General features: G+C 37.9%; 1 protein-coding gene across 5 annotated transcripts in view; it reads right to left on the bottom strand.

The window, feature by feature from the left end:
• Positions 1-24,402, bottom strand: part of THRB (thyroid hormone receptor beta) — a 215,223-nt gene that overhangs the window by 20,012 nt on the left and 170,809 nt on the right. For 4 of the 5 annotated variants that reach the window (XM_089532930.1, XM_089532931.1, XM_089532932.1 and 1 more), the window contains 2 exons: positions 4,735-4,835; positions 330-477 (listed from right to left, as the gene is read on the bottom strand). In XM_089532930.1, coding sequence (XP_089389056.1) covers positions 330-477; positions 4,735-4,835 — 249 coding nt within the window. Of the gene's footprint in view, positions 1-329; positions 478-4,734; positions 4,836-21,766; positions 22,110-24,402 lie in introns of those variants that run through there. The other variant, XM_089532933.1, reaches the window with a different exon arrangement.

Genomic DNA, 24,402 nt, shown 5'->3' with positions numbered 1-24,402 from the left:
CATCCAACTTCCTATTCTTCCAAATCTTTAAACATGATAATTTCCCTCCTGCAAAACACCTCTCCAAAAAGCTCCCACTCCAGTGGAATAAATTGTTCATCTCCTTAAAATCACACAGAATGGTGATATTAGGACCAGAAGAAAGGCTAGCCTGAAAGAGTAAATAGAAAATTAAAGCTTTGTGGAAAACATGAGCTGTCTCACAACATCCTATATTCTCAGCCAGCAGACAAAGTTAAAATCTGAAAAATACTGGTCATTATCCTGAACTGAAATAAATATTACCTAAATGAAAACAAACAGCATAGTAAAATAAAGAAGATGCTTACAATCTGTTGCCATGCCAACATAGATGCATTTCTTGAAGCGACATTCCTGGCACTGGTTTCTTGTGACTTTGTCTATCACACATTTTCCTTCATATTTACAGGAGTAAGTTGGGTGAAGATTTTTCTGAATAGTTCTTCGGAAAAAACCCTAGGTTAAAAAAAAAAAAAAAGAAAGGAAAAAAACTCACCAGGTTTCTCTTTGTTGATCATGCCATGCTGAATAGCCTGAATTTTTAATTCTATTTTATTTTTTATATTATTTATTTCTTTATATTATTTAGAGTAGGCCTATTGAATCAATAGGATTTATAAATGTGATGGATTCATTGGGTCTACTCTAGTTATCATTACCAATAGGAATCAGGCCTATAAAGGAGTCTGCAATTTTTATTTACAAACAGTGATGACTATGGAGCATCATTCTAGAATGGCAGTTTTCATTCATTCATTCATTCATTCATTCATTCATTCATTCCCTCCTCTACTTGGAATGAAGTTTAAATAGAGACTGATATCAAGGCACATGTAGATCTGGAAAGTCAATGTCAATTTTAGCAATAGAAACATTTACAGTAATGTGTTGAGCTCTTTTTGAAGGGAAGGGTAACTTCAAAGTTAAGTTTTGCATGGACTGCGTTCTGGGAATTCTGATTCCATTGGATGACTTCACCTCACACTCTTCACCTAGAAAACAAGTTAGGTACCTAGATAGGGTCTTAAAACTGAAATCCTTTAGCTTTCCCTGTTTTATTGTCAGGATCCTACTTCCTACCATGCCTGCTGGTCATATATTTTGAATGTTTTCTAATGCTGGATGATGGGATATGCAATACTAGTGATGATGCTGGGTGGAAAAGAGTGTTTTTATCTTTGAAGCTGGCTGTTGAGCAGATGTGAAAGAGAGGAAATATGTGCTGTAATCTGTCAAATTCAATCTGATGGGAATGCTTGGTACAAAGTGGGAAGGAGGGATAGTCTGGGAAGAGGAATGTTTTGGTTTGAAAACAAATGTGGTATCATCCTGCAAAAACATTTGAATTGTTATGTGCTTTTATTATACTGTGTAACTAAAACTGGTTCAGTCCTGACAACATTGTTATGCTGGGAGTAACTGGTTTTCTGGTTCACTGGAGCTTGAATTTCTGAACTGAAACTAGCCACTACATGACAGAAATAAATCTTGTCAACCAAGAAGAAACACCCTATTGTACTGTGCTGGATTCATCACCTTGCTGTAGCTGATCAAATGTTCTTTAAATACGTTCTTAATATCCCCCCCCCCCCCCCCCCCCCCGATTTATGATCAGAAAGCTGAGTTCAGTCGGTGAACAGAGATTAGAATGAGACTTGACAATAATCTTTCAAAATTTATCAGGAGATGTCTTACAGAAAACAGAAGTCAGCTGATTCCTTGTCTGAAGACAAGAAACAAAGCAATGGATCAACTAGCTGCCTCTGCAAATAATCAGTCTGGACACTAGGAAGAGTTATTTAACTGTTGGAGGTGTGGAGCACACTAGTCCACATTGTCTTCTCTCATTGTAGAACTTCCACCACAGGCACACTGTTGAGACATTTAATTAGATTTCAAACTATCTAAACAATATGGAGATACAGTTCAGTAGACCACAGAGGACTAAAATCCGTTCAACCTAGACAATGAGGAAATCAAAATAGTATACGAGTCTCTGTACCTTGGATCAAACATTGATCAGAATGCAGACTACAGTCAAGAACTCAGAAGAAGATTAGGAATGGGAAGGGCAGCTATGAACGAATCAGGCCTGAAGTGTAAAGATATACAACTGAGCACAAAAGTTAGAATCGTCCAAGCCACTGTATTCCCCATCACCATGTACAGATACAAGAGCTGGACAGTGAAGAAAGTGGATAAGAAGAAAATCAAGTCATCTGAAATGCGTTGCTAGAGAACAGAGCTGAAGATACTGTGGACAGCCAAAAAGACAAATACATGGGTCCCAGCACAGATCAAGCTTGAAATCTCCCTGGAGGCCAAGATAATTAAACTGAGGGTCATATTTTGGAGACATCATGAGAAGGTGAGATTCTTTAGAAAATATAATAATGCTAGGAAAGGTGGATGGAAGTAGAAAGAGAGGTAGATCATATGCTAGATTGATGGACTCTATTAAGAAGGAGGCAGGCATGAAGCTACAGGTTCTAAGCAGAGCAGTGGAGGACAGGGAGTCTTGGAGGTGTTTCATCCACAGCATCAGCATGGATCAGAGATGTCTTGAAGGCAGTTAACAACAACGGGAAGTTGGGATATGCTCTCAACATAATTTGATCTGAGTTCTGAGTGTAGAGTTCTGAAGAAACTAACAACAGAACCAGGCTGTGGAAAGTGATGAATGGCTGACACCATTCCTGAAACTTCCTCCACATGTCAGTTTCCACAGGAGTTTTGAACAGGGATGAAAAGCTATGGCAATACTTCTGGCTCACAAATTACTATGACAATGTGCAGGGTAAAAAGAGAAAAGAGGCCCTCTAAGTCCTCTTAATTATAATTTATTCAGCAGAATGCATTTTCATTAAAATCTCTGTTCTTCAAGTGACCCATTACGAAGTGATTCCTAAAATGCATTCTACTGAATAGGTTATAATTTATAGAATACTCTGTTCTTCAAGTAACCTGCTACAAAGTGGTTCCTAAAATGTATTGGGCTGAATGGGTTATAATTTAGTGCATCTCAGAGTTTTTCTCTTTTTGTTCCTGCATTTGTGACATCCCATTTTCTTTCATGTGAAGAGCCAAAAGGGCATTTAATTTATTGCTATGTACATCTGTTATGGAAATTGTAGACTTCAGGGAACTGAGCAAAGACCAGAATGATTTCTTTGCCTTGTTACGTCTGTCTTCAGCTTGGTTTTTGCTCAGGTTTTACTACAAAGAGCTAACAGAGCTATATTGGCTTCCAAATGCCACAACAGTACTGGAAGTTCTACTTGATACTTTTTCAGCCATTGCCTTTTCAATGTCCACAATTCCTGGGGTAGAACTAAATTATCACCATATGTAATTGATGGCCAGGTGAGCTTAACTGTGACAACAGGGAAAGCAGCAACACTGCTAATTTTTTCTTGGTGGGGAAAATAAAACATTGGCCTGATACATGCAGAATGATGGAGACAACTTCCAAAGCATTAAGAAAAGGAAAGGAAACCGGTTTACAGAATGGCAATGCAACAACCAATGCATAACAGATCCAGCCTACAAAAGAAATTAAAATCTACATAAAAATCAAAAGAGGATGATAATCCAGTTCCATCCAAGAAACCTCCAACACACTTCCATTCTGCAATTAACATAAAATGGGAGTGAGGGGACAAGCAAAACAGTTCCAGTCAATAAAACAGAACTTCCTATGTAAACATGAGAATATAGTTGGCCCTCCACATTTGTGGCTCTGACTTTTGTGGATTTTATTATTTGAGGTTTTGATTCCTATGTTCTCTCTAGGAATCTCTAGGGCCTCCAGTGCAACTCTGCCCGAGGTTGACCATAGAGTTGTGCTGGAGAACCTAAAGGTTCCTAGAGAAAACACTTCTCTAGGCTTTTGTAGGTCCCCCCAGCATGATTCCATGATCAACCACTGGCAGATGTTGGCCATAGAGTTGCACTGGAGGGCCTGGAGATTCCTAGAGAGGTGTTCTCTTAGCTAAACAAGAACAATTTTTTTATTTGTGGTTTTTCCACATTCATAAGGATCCAGCGAATGTGGAGGGACCCCTGTAGTTTAAATTGGAATGGGGGTGGCTAGGTGCATTCAGGCTGGGGACCTGTCTCCCCTTCCCAATCCCTGACAGGCTGCACCTGACCCAAACTCAGCTGCTGCTTTGATGAAAACAAAAAACAAAGTCATTTCCAGTCTCTGTTTTAGCCTGTTTCAAGCCAATTTTTGTGAGTGTGAAGGTTTGAAGATCTGTGCCACTGTTGGAGGCTACCAAGAGTAACAATTTGCTGTTTGGGGGTTAACTGTAGCCCCTGATATTTTTCCAGGTGATGGAGGCACTTGGGAACTCTGCAGGGGTTTGGGGGCATTGCAAAAATTCCCCTGGAGATACAATTTCCCCAAATCTGGTATAGATCAATTGGATTTGTCTGGCATTTAGTAGTTTTTCCTAATGGTTTTTCAATATCCCTAGATAAAGAGCTCTCAGGAAATTTATTAGACTACAATGAAAAAATATGAAATTCCACCATGAATAAATATGAAATTCTATTAAAAACAAAAAGTAATAATACTGCTATGTTATCACTATCTGTAACAGATGTTGCTTCCTTAACAGCCTGTTATCCTTTTATGTAATATACAGTATCTGGAAAACAATGTGGCTTATCATTTTCATCTCCCAACCTTTTGCTGTGGCTATTATTTACCTTGCAGCCTTCACAAGTGATGCAACGATAGTGATACCCAGTGGCTTTGTCACCACAAACCACACACAGCTCGTCCTTGTCTAAGTAACTGGGTATGTACCCTGCAGAGAGAGAGAGAGGGTCAGTTGGCAGGGATATTCAGGGAAAGGATATACATGGTTAATCATTTTTAAAACAGCAGTTTCTTATTCAGTATGCAGGAAGTGCATTAAAATATTGCTCAGTCAAGAAATACTCAATAACCTAAGATGGTGTACCCAGTGCTGAGCATTTACATATTCTGGTTGTTATAATCCAAGTTTGTTAAACCGAAGTGAAACTCCCCTTCTTGAACTCAATGGGAATTAAAAACCATTAACTGTGGTGAATCATCCCGGCATGACAGAAAGTGAGCCACAAAGTATCATTACAAAGTCAAACATTCTTCAAACTAGCTGATTGCACAGAACAGGAATGGGACTCTTCCAGCCCTGCAGATGATGTTGGATTGCAACTGCAAACAATTTTTACCATTGGGTATTTTTTGCAAAGGCTGCTGAGACTTGTAGTCCAATGATATCTTGGAGGGTCACAAGATTTCCATTCCTGGCCCAGAAAGATGGAGAGAAGAAATTGGGCAAAACCCACACCAAGAATTGGCTTGCAAGAGGAAACTAGTATTTATTCACCAGCTCTCCAGTGAAACCATCTCCAGCAGGCTTTGCCTCTCCCTAGCTGTCATATATCAGCTATTCCTCCAAGATGAGCAATCTCCTAACATGTCTGAGTTTTCTTGTTTTTCTTTCCCTTTCTCTTTTCTTTTGTGTCATGTCCTTTTACACAATAAGGCTGAGGATAGGGACTGTCTTGTAGTTTTAATAAATAAGTAAGCCACTCAGGGATACTTTCCAGTTGTATCACAGTTATAGCAAATGCTATAAATGAATAAACAAACAAATGAACAAATAGATAAAGCAAAGAATATAAATACACTAAATGCTCTATCATCACAATCTATGCAAAGAAGAGGGGCTGAAATAAACAACTCACTTGAAATTACTTCCTCAAACCAATAATAAAGGTTATGTTGTGCTTTTAACTTTACAAGGGATAACCTAACTCATTTTGTGATATCACCGTAAATATTTAGTTACTTTGGCCCTGTCCAGATGGGCCCTTTGCGGTGCGTCCACGACGTGCTAGGGTTGCCTTGGGGCGGCGCATGCACACGCCCCGCAACCCTAGCACGTTATGCACGCGCCGCAGTTGCACAGCATCATACATACGGTGCGCGCAACGATTACGTCGCAGCTGCACCGCCTCTAAATGGTGCTGTGCAGCTGCGACATAACTGCGCCATCTTTGGCGCTTTGTGGCGCTGCAAACAGAAGCCGCCTTAGGGAGCTGCTTTTTTGCTGTACAGCAGCGCTGCATAATTTATATGCTGCGGTGCTCCTGCGCAGCAGAGAGAGGCGCCTCTTTTTGGCGGTCTGTATCCCGCCTTTAATAGCTCTTCTTATGGTCTCACCAACTTGTGGAGAGTGAATACCACATGAATCAGTTCCTGCTTGATTACTGGTTTTTGTAGGAGGGGAAGCAATGATGAGATAAGAAACGAGGAGAAAATGTTTGATGTCAGAGATCAGCAGCTTGTAACACTCAGATTATTTTAAAAAGAACTAAAAACAAATATTCCAATTACTTTTGAAAAATGAAAAAAATAAATAGTGGGTTTTTTAAAATCACTAATTGTACCTAAGTACATTAGGCACCCTTGTAACTATCATAATTACTTTGAATAAGAAATAGCCCAAGCTCTGCAGGAAAATAAACAATTGTTGTATTGCTAAGACAAAAGCATGCAGGTGGAAATAGTGGAAGCCGTTGCTAGGTAGTTCCCAAATAAGAGTCCCCAGGTGTTATTAAGACTTCCATTTTTAAATACTGGGAATTGTAATTCAGAGTTCCCTGCTTTGGGACCACTGTTGTAAAAGTTCATATACATAAATTGGATACATTTAAATTAGTATATTGTATGGATTTCACTATCTTTGGAGTGCAGGAGAGACCCAGGGAAAGACCAAATGTGGTGTGTGAAGACCTAGCAAACCTAGAGATAAGGAAGGAACAGCTACATAAACAGTAAAGTGGCCTGAGATTGTACCACATGATTTCAATAGTGTAAGTGAAGTAGGGTGGTTGCAGACAACAGTTACCGTATTGTAACTCAAGTAGGGTAGTTCAAGAGGGACATCCCACTTGGGAACAACTTGAAAAGGGACATCAAACAGGCCAGGTTATGCAATGTGGTGTGTGTTTGTTTTCAGTGCATACTAATGAAGCATGCTCTTAAAAATCACATGCCAACTTGTTTAGTGATGGAAGCAGGCCATGCAGAGCCGTGCTCAAAATTCCTATTGGTCCTCTGTCTGAAGTAAAATAATGTAAGGTAAAGTAATGTACACAGTAAAGTACATTCAAGCCATTGGATCTGTATTGATGACAGAGAAGAAAAGGGGGCATATATGCTATCAGCCAGTATTTTGCATAACAGCTTGTCAGGAGAAGTAATCTGTCAATGTAAAAACGAAATTCTAGATGAAAAATATATTTTTTTAAAAAAGGAAAAGGTGCCACTTCTTGGGAGTAGGGATTTCTCATGCTTTAGATAATATACCAGTCAGTAAGCTAGAGAATAATTATCTATCTTAAGATCAAATCAGACTCAGGAAACTCCTGACACTACTGAGATCCAACTAAATTCAGTGTCACCTAGTGAAAAAAGCTATATAATTACATTATCCATGGAGGATGTCAAGTGGGAACATGCTGTGGGTGTAGAAATGATTAGTTATTAGAAAAACAGCAAATCAGAGGAATGCCATTGTGGCAGGAGAAGACTCATACGCAACTTGTGACAGAACAGTATTCACAGAGAACAGTACGTAGTTGTAAATGGTATAGCATCTACGTAAAATTGTTCTCTGTCATCACTAAACAAGTTTATTCTCAGAAGAAGAAAAAAAGCCCCAACAACCCAAAATGTTTCAAAAGTTCCATTTTGTCAAATGTTGTAAGGGCAGCCTTCTCCAACTTGGTGCCTTCTAAATGTTTTGGATTAAAATCCCCAGAATTCTTCACTACGGTCCAAAACATATTGCAGAAATAATCCAGTTTGAGACTGCTTTAACTGCCCTGGCTCAATGTTAGGGAAATCCGGAAATTCTAGTTTTATGAGACATTTAGCTTTCTCTGTCAGAGAGCCCCGGTGCCACCACAAACTACAACTCCCAGGATTCCCTAGCACTGAGCCAGGACAGTTAAAGCAGTCTCAAACTGGATTATTTCTGCAATGTGTTTTGGACCTATGCTGTCTGAGGCAATTCAAACCATCTAGGTAGCACTAGCAGACATGACTATTTGCATACAGCTAACCCTGGATTTTATGTGCAGTAGTCATGCATTCCCATAAAAATAAATTTTCTTATTTTAATTATACATATTTTATACTTTCTTAATATTTTCTGTTAAGTCAAAGTGCTTATTAAATATACAGATTTAATCTTCAAATAAGCAAAATGAGATGGGGGACACAATGCAAACCATCTGGAACCTTATCAATAAACATGAGCATGTTCTACAAAACAATTATTTAGCTAGGCAGAATTTAGATCAGAATGGTGTTATGGTAAATATGTGGGATTGCAGTATGTGTGTTGTTTGTTACAGAGTCATCGGTGGAATAATGACACATGTAATCAGTGGACTCATTAGAAATTAGACAGAGCCTTTCCTAAACAAATGTAAGGCAGAAACAGACGGCTGTATGGGGGCGGCTTTATGCCACCCCTTTGAGCGCCAGATTGGGATTGTGGCAACCGCACACAGCAGCTCCAATCCAGCTTTTTTCTGCTTCAAAAAGAAGCTGCTTCAAAATGCTGCTTCTTTTTGCACCGGAAAAAGGCTGCCTTTTCTGCTGTGGTGGCGGGTTTTTGGCGCTTCTGCACCATTCTGCATGTAAATGTTGTGCCATCGGAGAGCTGCAATGCTCAAGTTTTAGGGTGTGCGCTTGCGGCGTCACAACCACGCCGTGACGTGCAGACAGTAAGCGTCCGTCACGTCAAAATGGCGGCGCACATGTGTATAGGGCGCCACCAATTTTATGCCCCCTGTACGTACTAGGGGTGAGGCCTGATTGGATGCTGTGTCCTTGGCCAACCCCTAGTACGTACTGGGGGCGGAGCAAAGGCCCGTCTGTAACGGGCCTATGACAGGCTGAAGCCACCAAGAACTGAGTATTGTCCTACCTATTAGTCTTGGGAGGCTTCAATATGGCATGAGACATGTATTTTTCTTGAAAGTAACTTTCCAAATTCCATCACTCATGTATAGGGGCCAGCTGGATGTATGATAGCCCCTCCATATTTTTTACTGACTTACAGTGCAATCCTTAACATATTTTGTTAGAGGTATATCATTCTGAATTCATGGTAAATAGCTATGAAACTCTCTTAGTGACTTGAGCTATTGGTTCTCTTAGTCTTGCCTACTTTATAGAGTTGTTGCAAGTGGGGGGGGGGGGGCATTCAAGTATGTCTCCTAGAAATAATTGGTGTCTAATTTGAGTCCTCTCAGCTTGTGCAAAATGTTTCAAATCCTGCTTAATATTAGGTTGATGAATTGTAAAGTAAAATTAGGTATTCACTGAAGACGTGTTAACAGTATTTATGTTGAGATACCATTATGAGTAGATAGGTGGATAGATACATAGAAAGATGACAGATAGTTTATTCACAATATATACCCTATATCTACAGAGTTATTTTGCTTAATGGAAATTTCCAACATCTCAACACACTGCATACCACGCATAGGTCTACCCTCTCCAGGAAAGCATCACAAAAAATTCCCACCATAGCTCAAACACTGTAAGAATTGCAGTCCAGAAAGGCTAACATTTGCAAGCTCTGCAAAAAGCATATAAATATAGACTGACTATCTTCTACTTGTAAATAGCCACGAGCCTTCTTCTATTTGGCAGACATACAAGAAACATTTTGTATGCAGGGGAAGTTATTTTTTTTACCACTGAGACCTGCATTGGTTCCAGGGGTGTAAAATGGGAAGGGGCAGCGGCAAGATATGATAATTGCTGCTCCCAATAAAAATTCTGTTTCCTCATTAATTTTTAAGTCCAATTTCCAAATTTACATTTACATAAAGCACTGTAGAGTGAGAAAGTGAAAACTGTTCACACCTAGAACTCTTAGTGTTTGCATTCCCTTGGTAACTCTGCATGACCCTTTGGATTTTAAATTGTGTATCTAAATGTTTAACCCAAGTATTAAATCCTGCAATGCTATAAAGTTGGGTACTGATGGAAAAATTCATTTGGCGGGATGAATGATTACTTAGGGGAACAATGTTTTGCTTCGCTTCCTGTAGCTTGATATCTATATATTGAAGGTTCCTTACTGTTCAAAAACATGAGAACATTGGTGGGGGGGGGGGGGGGGAGTTTGCAGCAGACTAAAGAGGGGTGAGGGAATGAATGAAAATTACTCCCCTCTTTCCGTTACTGATGCCTTCATTGAAGCAAAAGTCCTGCCCACCTGCACGTGTCTTTCCCTTTGCAGATTTTTTTTCTGTGTAAGTAAACACAGAAAAGTAACATCTACCATTATTAAATGGGTGACTGGTCTGGTTAGCAAAGGTGAAGAAATGGAGAATAAACTTCCTGCCCACAGAAGTGCAAAGGGATGATGAATGTGGACCAGGAAGATTATATCCTCTGAATTAGAGATGGACAAAGCTTGGCTTTCTAGATCTTGTTAGACTGAGACTTCCATCAACCCTAGGAAGCATAGCCAATGGTAAGGAATACAAGGGACTGCAGTCTAAACTCCTGGAGGGGTGTATTTTACCTAAATGGATAAATGAAAAGAAAAAATCCTTTAAAAGATGCCAGCCACAGATGCTGGCGAAACGTCAGGAATAAACTCTTATAGAACATGGCCACATAGCCTGAAAAACCCACAAAAAACTATCCTTTACAAGTATTCCCTTCTAAATACATTCCTCTATTTGTTTGCTGAATCAACATATTGCTCATTTAAGTTGTGATATGCTTATGGAAAGGAGAAAGGACCTTATTATAATAGGGTGAATTCAAGACATAACAGAACTTGATTCCTGACAGAGAATATTATGTGTCAACAATGATAATAATGGTAGCAAAATCAAGAGATATTTGGCTGCTAATAACTAGCATTTGGTAATAAATAATAATTACGACTGCAACACAACCTGGGTCTTTCCTGCTTTCTAATGATGAAAAACTCACAGTGGGATCTCAAGTGGCTTCTTAGGTTCTGCTATAGCAGCACTTCAAATAAGTAGGCCAAAACACATAAATTTTGCTTGTTGTTGTTGCTAACTGCTGGTGACTCTATGAATGAAAGACCTATCATCAACAGCCCCGCTCAGATCTTACACTTTCAGGGCTGTTGCTTCTTTGATTGAGGCTATCAATCTGTAAGGCAGTCTTCCTCTTTTCCTTCTGCCTTCCACCTTACCAAGCATTACTTTCTTTTCTAGTGAATCATATCTTTTCATGATATGTTCAAAGTATCACAGTCTCAGTTTAGTACAATAACATCCAAAAATCTATAAAACAGTGATACCTTTAATTGGCCAATCAGAATGCACAAACTACATGTTGCAAGCTTTCAAAGCTCCATTGGTTTCTTCACTGGGCAAAGGTGTTAAAATTTATACAGGAGGAAAAAAAATATGATGATGTACATTATATTGTCCATACCACCTGAACTGAGAACGGCTACATCTTGACAAAATGCAGGCCTCCAACAATTTATTATTGTGAGTTTGCATGTAATTATGCAAAGTAATTTCAGGTGACTTGGTCCTGAATAGGAAATTGAGATTCATCTGCTACAGAAAAGGTCTTCTAGTAGAGATGGAAGAGCAGGGAAACTAGAATTGGTTTAAGGATGTGGATTGACATAGTTGCCTTGCATTTTTGGATTCTCCTTAGTATCAGAGCAATAGGGACTGTCATGGTGAGTGCCTGCTTTTCCAAATTTACAACTACATTTTATGATTGTCCCAGTTTGGCAGGGACAGTCCCAATTAACCTTTTGTCATCATTCCACTTTTGCAGCTACTTTTAAAATATCCAGGTTCTCATCCCACTTCCCACTTTGTCTTCAGTTTACTTCAAATGTTATAAACTGGAGACATATTGGATTGCAAAAGAAGTATATTTTTTGTGTTGCAAATGGATGTTAAATTTCCTGACTTTGAGAATCTCCCAGCAACCACATGGCCAGAAGGAGGAGGTGCAAGCCTGCAAGTAATACCCCTCCATACCATCTGAACTGGGAACAGAAACACCAAAATGCAGGTCTATGACTAATATCTTCAACTTTTTTTCCCTGTATGATTTGTAACACTTTGGCTGATGAAGAAGCCGGTAGAGCTTTGAAAGCTTGCAACATGTACTGTATATTGTGTATTTTAGTTGGCCAATACAGGTATTACTGTTTGGTGGATTTTTTTTAATGTTTTTGGTGTTACAAACTGAGTTCAACGTGCAAAAGAAGTCTGTACTCATTTAACTCAGCAGGGCGAAGAGGAGAGGAGTGAGTGAGCTTTGGCTTTTCCCAGCAGGTTGAGGCAAAAGCAATTGGTGACAAGCTCTCCTAACTTGTATCTTCTTCAACACTATAACTTTTACCATATTGTCCACATTCTAGTGTTGCTTGTCCAAATGTTGGATGGTATGCAACTACACTTTGTTTTTAGCACCTTTCAAGTCAACTTCAACTTATGGTAACCCTATGAACGAGAGACCTCCAAGTCACCCTGTCCTCAACCGCCCTGCTCAGCTCTTGCAGATTCATAGCCATGATTTCTCTGATTCAACCTAGCCATCTATCCATCCTCTTTTCCTATTGCCCTCAACTTTACCAAGCATTATAGTGAGCCTTTCTTTTCATGATATGGCCAAAATACAGTAAGTTCAGTTTAGTCATCTTTGCTTCCAAGGAGAGTTTGGGACTGATCTGCTCTAGGACCCATCCACCTTTTAGCAGGCCATGGTACTCTGAGGATTTTTGTCTAGCACCGCAGCTCAAATGAATTTATGCTTTTTATTTCTATCAGCCTTTTTCACTGTCTAGCTCTCATAACCATACATAGAAATAGGAAATACAATGGTATGGACAATCGTAACTTTAGTATTTAATATGTCTTTACACTTCAGGATCTTGTCTAGTTCCTTCATAGCTGCCTTTCCAAGTCCTATCTTCTTCTGATTTCTTGTATGCAGTCTTCACTTTGATTGATGAATGAGCCAAAGTATGGAAAAACTTGAACTATTTTTATCTTTTCATCATCTACTCTACTCTGTGGTCATACTTTTTGTTTTCTTGATGTTCAGCTGTAAACCTGCCACTCAGCTTTCAGCTTTGACCTTCTTCAATAATCTTTTCATATCTCTATTTTCTGCTAGTATTATATTATCATCTGTGTCTCTTAGATTGCTGATGTTCCTTCCTCCAATTTCATGCTTCCTCCCTCTAAATCCAATCTTGCTTTTCATATGATGTTCTTGGCATACAAAATAAATAGATAAGGAATTACATTACTGATTGCCACTGAAAGGGAGCACCCAGACTTTGCTTCACATATTTCATCTACTTCACAGACATAGCCATTTTGAAAAGAATAAACTAATTATGCAACAGTAGCCATGCTGCGCTATAGAGAAAGGATTAATTATTTTATGATTACCAATTTCCAAAGTGAAAACTATTATTAGGAATCTAACCCTCCGTTAATACTTGAATAAACTTTGATAAACTAAGCCAAGTAGGGAATGAAACAGAACTATAAAACCATTAACATGTTTTTAAAAAACACTTTTTACACTATATTTCCAGAGGGGGAAAATCCCAATATCAGATAAAAGTGAGCCAACTGAGCATTCTCCTCTGAGCATACAGAAAAATTATCACATAGATTTGTTGACTGAGAGAACAAACTGAAACAACAACATCCTTACTACACCTTGCAGACTTGTGAACACCAGAGAAATTAAACATTAATCTATTTGTACTATGGCAGATTTTTTTTTTACTTTTTTGTGGTAGATGTTGATAAAGTATTTCACAACACAATAACTTGGCAAGAAAAATAGTTGTTTTAAACCTTTCCCCTCCATAACACACATAATTATCCCAAGCAGACCATACTGTAACCTAGAGGCCTTTGTGGTTCCTCTATTCACTACACAGATAATCTGTATCTTGATCACACAAGTGCAAATCAAGCTTGAATGGAAAAGCTCAAATAATTGTTAATGACCTTGACCTTCATCTGTCTAGTATTTTTATGGCCGTTAAAGATAAAGCTACAGTCTGTCAGACTCCCAACCAGCAAATCTGTTTAATCTGAACTCTTGGCAAGACAAACTGCTCAGCAGGAGCAGATGCCCACACCTTAGAAGAATGTGTGCCATAATCCACTGCGAGCAACCCTTCCTGAAATCCATTAGCATTCGATCATGGTGGTTTCTGCGGAACTTGTCTGTAGAACCTACTGTTCTAGATGATAGCTCAAGTCTACCTTCTGAACACAATGATTATTTGATACTGTATTTCCAACACTGCATTCCTCACAACTCTTAATTCTGGTATATATATCCACAGTACTTAACAAGAATTGGTTCCATATATAATTCAGTAAATACTCCTTAGATTCAAATTATCACTGAAAATATTACAGCTATATGCATGTTATGAAATACGTAAGACGGCCATAGTTTTCCTTTTCTTTATCAAGATTTTACTGGATTCCTTTAAAAGGCAGAAAACAAAAAAAGGAAGATTATATCAGAAGAATTCCCTTGCCTTTTGTAATCTAATTCAGAAGGAGTCTTGCACACCAATATCTATTTTCAATCAGACAATATTGCACTTAGGCCAAAGAAAGTACCAATGCACTGTGCTTAACTTCTTTTCCCGACAGCTAATGAAAACCCACTATTCACCAGTCATTTCTTTGTCTTATTTGAGGGCATACAATTTAATCATGCTGCAAATTATGCATGGTAGAATTTGACAATGCTTGGAACAAGTATCTAACTAGTTGTGTATTGTGTAAGAGGTTTAAGAATTCTGTTTCACATTCACAGTTTTCAGCAGTCTCACAAAAGAACTTACACTAACAACAAGGAATGATCACCTTACTCTCTATCTGATATCAGCAAAAACTTATGTTGCTGATATCTATCCAAATCAGCTTTTAAAAGTCCACTCATATAAGTGTATATGCATCTATGCCTCATTTGACAAGTATTTTACAGCATTCAAAGACTATTGTAAATATACTGTATATACTCATGTTTAAGTCTAGAAATTTTAGTCAAAAATTGATCCAAAAAACCCAAGTCAACTTATCCACAGGTCAATAAACCATCCCCTGGTGAAAGGGATCCAGTCTTTATTTTGAGCAGTTATGCCTGCTAGAATTTTGTAATTTCTTTGGCACTGTTTGCCTTTGCATCATCCTTTAGATTCTTTGTTATGAGCTCCTAGATTTTATCCTTGACTTATCCACAGGTCATATCAAAATCCATAATTTTGGCCCTAAAACTTGCCCTCATAACAGCAAGGGAACATTTGAGTATTATCAAGGCAAGAAAAAAATCTCACTTTGTGAAGGCACCAACTCTTCATATTAGGAATTACACTGTATTGATAGATCTCTGTTGTGTTAGTTGTTAGCAAACTAAGGTATATAGGCTGGAAATACTTTATGACCATAAGAGTGGGAACATGGCACTAGATAAATAAAGAGCTCTTACATATATAGTATGATTGATTTTTCCAGTTTTATTTTTCTTGTTGCTGGTGCTCTAGTGGAACCATACTGTATTTCTTTCTTCAGAGGAAAAATACACATGTGGCCCTTCGTAGAGAAAATGAGCATGACATTTAAGAAAATTATAGGGTATTAGTTCAGTTCAGTTCAAGCTGTGGTGAGCCATATGAGCAAATGGTCAAACGTCCACCATCTTAATAGACACATTTTCAGCTTCTGTGATAAGTAGTGGGTGTTCTGGCTAGTCACAAAGGTGCTGACTGCAGGTGTTGCTCGTAAATACATGTTCCAAGTACAATGCATTGTATTTGAAGAAAGACACCATTTATGGGAATATTGTGATGTGAGTCAATATAATAATAATGCAGTGGGCCTTCATTATAGAAAATAAGAAGTGACTCTTGCCCACCAAACTGAATTCTAGTTCAGGTTAATTTAGAAATATATGTACCCAGGAAGTTAAGAAAGCATGAATCACTGGATGAGGTGGAGAGAGAGAATTAGATTACATTCCCACCTCCATTTCCAATTTGGTACATTTCCTTAGGCAAGCCAGTTAGCGTCTTCTTTGGTCATTTGTCTGTTCTGAAAAACAAGGGGAAAAAATTCTATCTGTACTAAGTACCAATATTTTTATTTATTGTGATGTTCTTCCTTGATGATGTTTAGCAGAGGAAATCTAATGTTTAGTGATTTGCTGCCTCTTCCCCCCCCCCCCCCCAATATTTGCTGAATGATTATCATTGAGAGAAAAATAGCTCTTCCATTATAAAGAGCCGAATAAAAAACTCATCTAGTAAAGCTACAATTGCTCTACAAACTGATTAGTGCAGAGATTAACTAGTTTTATTTATTCTACTGGCACACAGCATAGTTAAAGTTCTGTAAAAGATGTAAAGCAGTTTTATATATTAAGGGGAATAAGGGAGGGGATGTTTGAATGGTTCAGACTGCAGCTTTCACATCTCCAGAGAAATGCCCAAAGGGCATCATGAGCTACATCTACCTTTATACTTGCAGTCATGCAGTCATTCACTTTTGTCTACCATTCTGTCTACTCTGAGTAAAGACGTACATAGTGCAGGCTCCTTCATGCTACATACAGTATTTGGATTTTAACTTTAATATAACACATATTTTGACTTTATGTATGTTGGCTCATGGAAGGGTTTGCTGGGTGGGATCTTTATAGCATTTTAAAAAGTAACCAACTTTTGTGTTGTGTGATATTGTTCATGGGGGAAAGAAATCTAAAGCCTTCTCAGGCCTAAAACATAATGTCATATTTCTCCAGATACTGTGATATATGCAATTTAAGCCCGAGACTGACATTCACATACATCTGAAGTGCTACAGACCATATTCCTAGCTGAGTCTCCTACAGTGGAAAAAATGAGGTTGAAACAGGAATACGTTATTACAAAATACAGATTATATTAACACTTAGCACCCTAGTATAGACAGCTATTCTACTTTCAATATTAATTCATTAATTTACTATATATATAGGCTGTCCTTTTTTTTTGGCTAGATCTCGAACTCAAGATGGCTTATGATTCAAAACAAACACAATATAGACAAAAGCACCAAAAGATTACCATTAAAATGTCATCAGAGCAGCAATAATATTACAAACGACTACAACATGCTTTAGAAATAAAAGCAGTTTTAAAAAATACAGCACTGCTAAAGAAATATTTTCTTTAAGAACAATAGCTAGCATCCTGTTCAACTGGATTTACAATCTTGTAACTGTTGGAAATTCGCATTTGCGGTAGTTCATGACGGAACGTTACCCCCTCAACCTACTTTTACAGCCTGATGCTGCCCAAACTGAAGGGTTGCCAAGGCACTGATCATTGAGATACTGGTAAATGGCATCTGCGGTGTAATCCTGGTTGTGGGATGCATTGAAACAATCACTTGTACAAGGCCTTATCCAGTCCAGACACTTATCCACCTTTCTGTTCTCAATGCACCTTGTCACCAGAGGAATGCCTTGGTAACCATTCAGTTGGGGCACCATCAGACTGAAAATGTGTGTGTGTGTGGGGATTCAGGAAGCGGAGGCACTGCAGACATAACCATGATACAAAGTTCAGTCTTCATAGTTATGTCTGATGATGCACAATCCTGCCCTATCAATTCTTGAAAGCTATTCCCAATAGAAAAGTCATCAGGTGCAGCTACACTATAGAAATAATGCAGTTTGGCACCACTTTTAACTGCCATGGCTCCATCCTATGGAATCCTGGGATCTGCAGTTTTGTGAGCCACCAGCACAGTTTGGTAGGGAAGGCTGAAGACCTTGTCAAACTACAAATTCCAGGATCCCATAGGATTGAGCTACAGCATTTAAAGTGGTGTCAAGCTGTATTATTTCTACAGTGTAGATGCACCTTTAGTCTAGCAATGGAAAGACAGCAAGGGTCGTCCCAAGCCCCCCCCCCCCTTCATAGGAGTTCCTAAGCCTACAAACAGCCACCAAGAAGGCCTTCTTCCATATAACATTTAACATTCCAAATGTTAACCATTTGAGCCTCTGTCAGAAACTGGAACTGTACTCCAAATAAAAATGTAGAAGATGGATATATAAAAGTGAGTATTATCTCTTCTTTTCCAATAGTTTTCACTAGGAATAGTCTACGTTAGAGAAAATATAATCCAAAGTATTTCTGGTTCTTCCTGAACAAAAATATAACCCAGTGAGGATTTCTTTTTGTACCGTGAAAGAAAGAAGAAAGAGGCAAAACTATGTCAATATTTTTACAGTATATTATCTGAAATTTTCAGGTTATTGTTAATGATTATCATAGTTTAAGGATAAAATATCTCCTCAACCTGTTACATTATTCATATATGTTTTATTAGTTATTGTAGTTGCTATTTGATCCTGTTTTGGAAGGACAGGTAATAAGAACTATGAATGGACTGTACTCGTGTATTGGAATTTTAGTGGTACAGATTATCTTGTCTACATGAATATTTGTTGTTCTGTGCCTTCAAGTCATTTCTGACTTATGCTAATCTAAGACAAATCTGTTATGGGGTTTTCTTGGCATGATTTGTTTTGAAAGGGTTTGCCATTTCCATCAACTGACATTGAGAGAATGTGACTAGCCAAAGCTCATACAATGGGTTTTCATAGCTGAGTAGGGATTCAAACCCTGGTCTCCTAGAGTCCTCAACCCACTACACAATGCTGGTTCTCCTGTATGAAGATACACCAGCCTAACTACCAGGCAAACAAACAACAAACAAAACAAAACAAATGTAGCATGCATACAAAACAGAGTTTATCTATTTACACCCAGCAAACACACACCAACACACACACACACACATACAAAACAACCATGATACGTTTGCCTTAGGGTCGCCATAAGTCACAAATGACTTGAAGGCACACACATCTTATAAAAAGTAAGCAGCACACAATAAGGTACGTATTCTGATTTTTAAGGCTCCTAAATGTTTTTACCTTTTTTAACCATTAAAAAGTCACAAGGATTTTAAACTGCACAATGAAGATATGCTCAAGTAACAGCTAGAAGTACATGATTACACTGTAGAACATTTATATTTCAAAACCCTTCTGGTATTTTATCATTCCTTAAAAGGTGTTGTCCCACACATTGTGTGGATCTTTTGGTCTGGATTTTTATTAGAAACTTAACTTCTGTCTGGACTATATGCTAGAGAAGACAATGTGCTTTGCAACTTTAATAAGCAGCTTTCATAAGAACCAGAAACTCGTAAGCAGGACGATTTACATTGTAAAAGTTTGTTAATAATTGTTCTTAGGCAGTGGTATTGCACAAATATGGTAGAAAACATAATGAGTACAAATCTAGTTATTAAGAGCTACATGGAATGAATGCAAAGCTCCAAAGAGCTGATCATGAACACCTGCTTTGGATCTTAATTGTGCATTAATGAGTGAGCACTAAGACAATGCTAACAACAAAAAAGTGGAAGAAGAATATGTGGAGGAAAATCAATTTTGGATCAATACTGTCACAAATGTTTCTTATTAATGCCTTCTGTCCTCAGGATAGGATTAGCTGACATTACTTTTCTCAGGGTTTACCAAAAGAAATAAAGAAGAAATAAAAATATAGTTCCCAACAGAAATTATTAAGGAGATATGAGAGCGGGATACTTTGGGGAAGCTACATGGTTTTAATAAATTTGAAATATTCCTTTCTCATGCTTGATTTACATAAGGCAAAAATAAAATGATGCTTCAGGAATAGCTCACAATGAAAATCCTTCCTGAGACTTTTATTCAGATTGTTCCAGAAGGGATAGTTTTTTAAAAAATTTAAACAGCTATTGTTTTACAGTATTAACCTAGCTGCTAACAAAGGAGAGGGATTAGTTGCCGAAACCATTCCATAGTTCTATGTTGTTTTATGTAAAATACAGGCATCTCAACCATTTTAGATGCAGAGATACTTAATGCAAGTTCCACATTTTACATTATTATAAAGCCAGAATCTGTTTTTATACATTTTACATATTGGGTTCTTTTAAATAGAAATATTTATGAACCGAACAGGAACAGAAAGTTTGCAGAATCATTGTATAAATGGATGCAAAACCCCATACATTTTTTTGCACAAAGTTATTACAAGAGTATATCAATTTCAAACAAAACAAACAAAATAAACAGCATAGTATTTGATATATTTTATAAAACAACTGCATACACTTTATATTATGAAAAATGAGACGTTGACAAAATAATGAGCATGTTTTCAAATTTGGAGCATGGAACCCTTTTCAAACTTTGAAGAATCAAAACAACTTAAATGTGAAGAAAAATGTGTAACACCCACATCATATCGTACTCTTATCATTTTTTTTTCTTTATTAAGATGCAGATTTTAGTTACATTGTATAATATTGTGCTTATTACTTAAGATAATAAGATACAGACTGGGCTGAGAGGCAATTTTTAATATTCCCGAAACCACTTCAAATAGTCTACTTTTGGCTGTAAAATCATGGATATCCTCTCTGACCAATTACATTAGTTCAGTTAGCTGCAGACAGACAATTCGTCCTTTACAAATAAAGAGTTCTACATTATCAAATTGATACTTTAGTTATGTGCTGTAAACAGGTGCCTATCAGCACAATCCTATGCGTAGGTTCTGAAAGCAATTCGCACTGAGTTCAAAGGCGTTTCCTCTAAGGTTAGTAGGTATAGGATTGCAGGGGTAAGCCTCACTGAACACAGAGTGACTGACTTCTGAGTAAAGATGCATCAGGCTGCACTGTAAAGAAAAGCATTTCATGACACGAAACCTCTGTGGTTTTGTCACTAGAAAATATAGGACTTGAAACAGTCAAAGGATCCTTAGAAATACTGGCACATACTTGTGTCCAAATCTTGTTCAGAAATGTTGAACATTCTGCTGGTTGGGAATTTAGTTTAGCCATATTCTATAAGAGGTAGGCATACTTCACCACTTTGAGAAAGGGATATCAACCTCTCATCAAGCCCAGTTTCCCACCCAATTCGGAGCCAAGATCAACTTGCCAGGTGGAAAGTTTTATCTGTGACTTATAGTTTTATTGTATTTAATTATTTATATTTTTGGTAAAATCCAATGCTTAGCACTTTGGGAACTTTCCTTTCTGGCATTTTATAATGTTTTTGCACTTCAGTCTGAATTTTAACAGCTTCAGAAATGTTAATTAGACTGGACTTATTTGGATGTAAAGAAGAGTAAATACTATATTTTAACATGGTTCTGTTTGAATGATGAACTGCTTGCTAAAGAGAAAACTTTTTTCATTCACACTAGACAAGCATAGAACACAGAGAATATACTAATAATATACAATTACTTGCATGCAAAATAAATGAAGCAGATGTATGGTATCAAAATAAAAGAAATTGCAAGTAATTATATTTTAACTCCCTATCTCCAAATTAAAAAAAACATTTCCAATTACCTAGCAACATCTGTTACTGCTGCTTTCAATTCTAAACAAGCAGTCTTAACATTCAAAGATGTAACTGAGACAACTGAGAAAACTCCAAGTGTTAAAGCAAGCTGAGGAGAAAAGACAGAGGTGGATTTTAATATCATTCTTATTTTTTCTGTGATTAAGAAATGTCAAAATTTCCCCCTACCTTTCTTCTGAGAGTACGATGGTGACTGCACTTGAGAAAAAGTAGGTTTTTCTTCAGCGAAATATTCAGGTTGGCTGTACTGATGCAGGGCCATGTCCATGTCAGAGTACTCGCTTTTAAAAACGTTTCCAGGGTAACTACAGGTATAAGGCTGATTCACCGCCCAGGCCTGTTCCATATATATGTTATTATTCTGCAGGACTTGAGCATCACAACTGCTGTAACTCTGACTATCTTCGATATAAGTGCAATAATCAGTGGACTGCATGTAGCAGTTGCTGCTGGCAGCTGGGTGAGCTTCATATATTTCTTGCATACAATAGTTCATTTTGTTAACCTGTCTCAGCCTATACTTTACATATGCATACACACAACCTCACATGCATATACACAATAGAATGCATACGCACGAAAGAGGAAAGAATGAATACACAAGACCAAGAAAGTCCACCGCAAAATTGTATGTTTAACTTTAGAGCGGCACCTGATGGGCTAATACCCTATTTAAGTTAGGGATGGACTGAGAGCTTTCCTGCCAGCCAAACATATCGGGAAGCAGATTCATGACAGTCAAAGGTCTTAATCTGTGACTGTATGTTAATTCCAAGAGAAGATGGCAGGTAGTATTGGCCACCAGACAAAGAGGCAACGCCCAGTCAAACCCATGGTTGCATTGGTTTTTTTTTGGGGGGGGGGGGATAATTATTTTATAAAACTGTTTCTATCTCCTTTTAGTACGATTAGAAATTATTACAACGACAAGGATACAGCTATGCCACTGTCAACTTAAGTGTGAAGCATCACAAAGAACGCTTAGAGAATCTTAGAGACGATAGGCTCAAAATCCAAAAATCAATAATCCTGTTTTTTAGCATTAGCTCTTAGAAAATCCAATAGTGCTACACTGATGACTTAAGCAGTAAGTCTAGTTTTTACAAAAATTTAGCGTCTAAATCTGTCATCCACTTTATTGATTTCAATTGACAGATTTATCTGCATAAACCTTTCATGCCTTACACAACCATAGGCTGAACTCCCCGCTGCTTGCTAATTTAACATGTTTGCAAGAAAGCAGCTTTTTCAAACTTCAATGACTTTAGTAGACAACTTTTATTGAATCCAACAGGTGGGAAATTTCAGAAGACGCCATCTTAATCAGCAAAGAGAATACTGCTTAAAATGTTAAAGTTAAGCTTAATTGGTTTGCCAGTTAGGTTTCATTAAATTGCTTTCTTCTGATGATTCAGTAATGAACCAGTGGCTGTTTTTGCATCTGCTTCATTCACACATAAATGCCATGAACGTTTCAAAAATCGTTACACAATGGCTATCAATAATTAGATGAGTCCTTAGAAAAAGGAGCATATTTCTCAAACACTCTAGTTGTGTACACTTTATAACCAAAATGTATATATCTTTCTCTCTCTCATTCTCTCTTTTTCTGCAATCCAGTGCACAATTACCTGGAAACAAACCCCACTAAACTTGCTGGGACTTCCTTCTGAGTACACAAGTACAGGATTGCATTGCCAGCAATTCTGGATAATACCATGACCAAACAACCGGAACAGTACTTACTTCTGCACTATATTTTCTGCTTCACTACAGTTAAACAATTTTCAGTAATTTTGAAACTAACTCAGTGAAAAGTCACTGACATTTTTAACAAGGGATCTTGACACACAAACAAGTGGTGGAATATTAATGAGCAAAATATCAGTGTAACCTTTTGCCTTTCTGTTTAGTTAGACTCGACAAGTGAAAATAAGTAAGCATGTGTAAATAAGACGCTACAACTATAAATGCATTTCTCACACCTCTTCCTTGTTTTCAACAACTGGCATAATTTGTAAGGACGATTTAGCTAGTCAAGGAGAAAGAACTTCAATCCTTTATTTTCCCATCATTGGGGAAAAGGTGGGATATAAATGAATAAAATAGATAAATGAGCTGTCAGATGAGAACCAGCAGGGCTCTTACAGCATTATTTTAAATCTGTGGTCACAATTGTTGCTGCTGCTGTAAAAAAGTACAAAACCCAGACAAGCCTAATACATCACTGAAAATTTCCAATAGCCTTCCTGGAATGTTATGCTAACTGTTGGAAACTGGAGCTAATGAACCCTGGTTACGTTTGCCAGTGTAACTAGGCCAGCGTAGTTGATAGCACTGTAGATAGTAGTGCAGTGACAGAGGTAAAATGGTCATAGTAATCCCACAGTAATGGAAGTGATAGCATGGGAAGTCGTTGACAGAAAATAGCCACATGCGAGCTTCTCAGGAGCTATTAGGGCAGCTTTCTCTTACAACAGAGATGTCTTTCTCTTCCATCCCTTCACCACCACTGTGTTCCCTTCCAAAAGTGCCTTATGAAGGAGTGTTATACTGGCCTAAGGTGTGAAACAGATGTGCAAAATAAAGCGGGTTTCAGCTGCTTTGAAGATGTAGTGTTTATATGATGCATGCCCCGAAAGCAGGTGGAAACTGATATGCCACGCTCCAGGGCTAAAAACCAGAGCAAAAAGAAGTCAGGATACTCCAGCTTAGAGTGGAAAATGAGCATCTTTGAGCATGCATATAAACAGCCCGGCGCCAGTGCAGAAAAAATGAAAGTGTGACAATTCTAATGGAAGTAA

Source organism: Sceloporus occidentalis, unplaced genomic scaffold (assembly GCF_023333645.1).
Source record: "Sceloporus occidentalis isolate IW3139 unplaced genomic scaffold, rSceOcc1.0.p SCAF_7, whole genome shotgun sequence".
NCBI classification, from domain to species: domain Eukaryota; kingdom Metazoa; phylum Chordata; class Lepidosauria; order Squamata; family Phrynosomatidae; genus Sceloporus; species Sceloporus occidentalis.
This window is presented reverse-complemented; position numbering and strand designations above follow the sequence as displayed.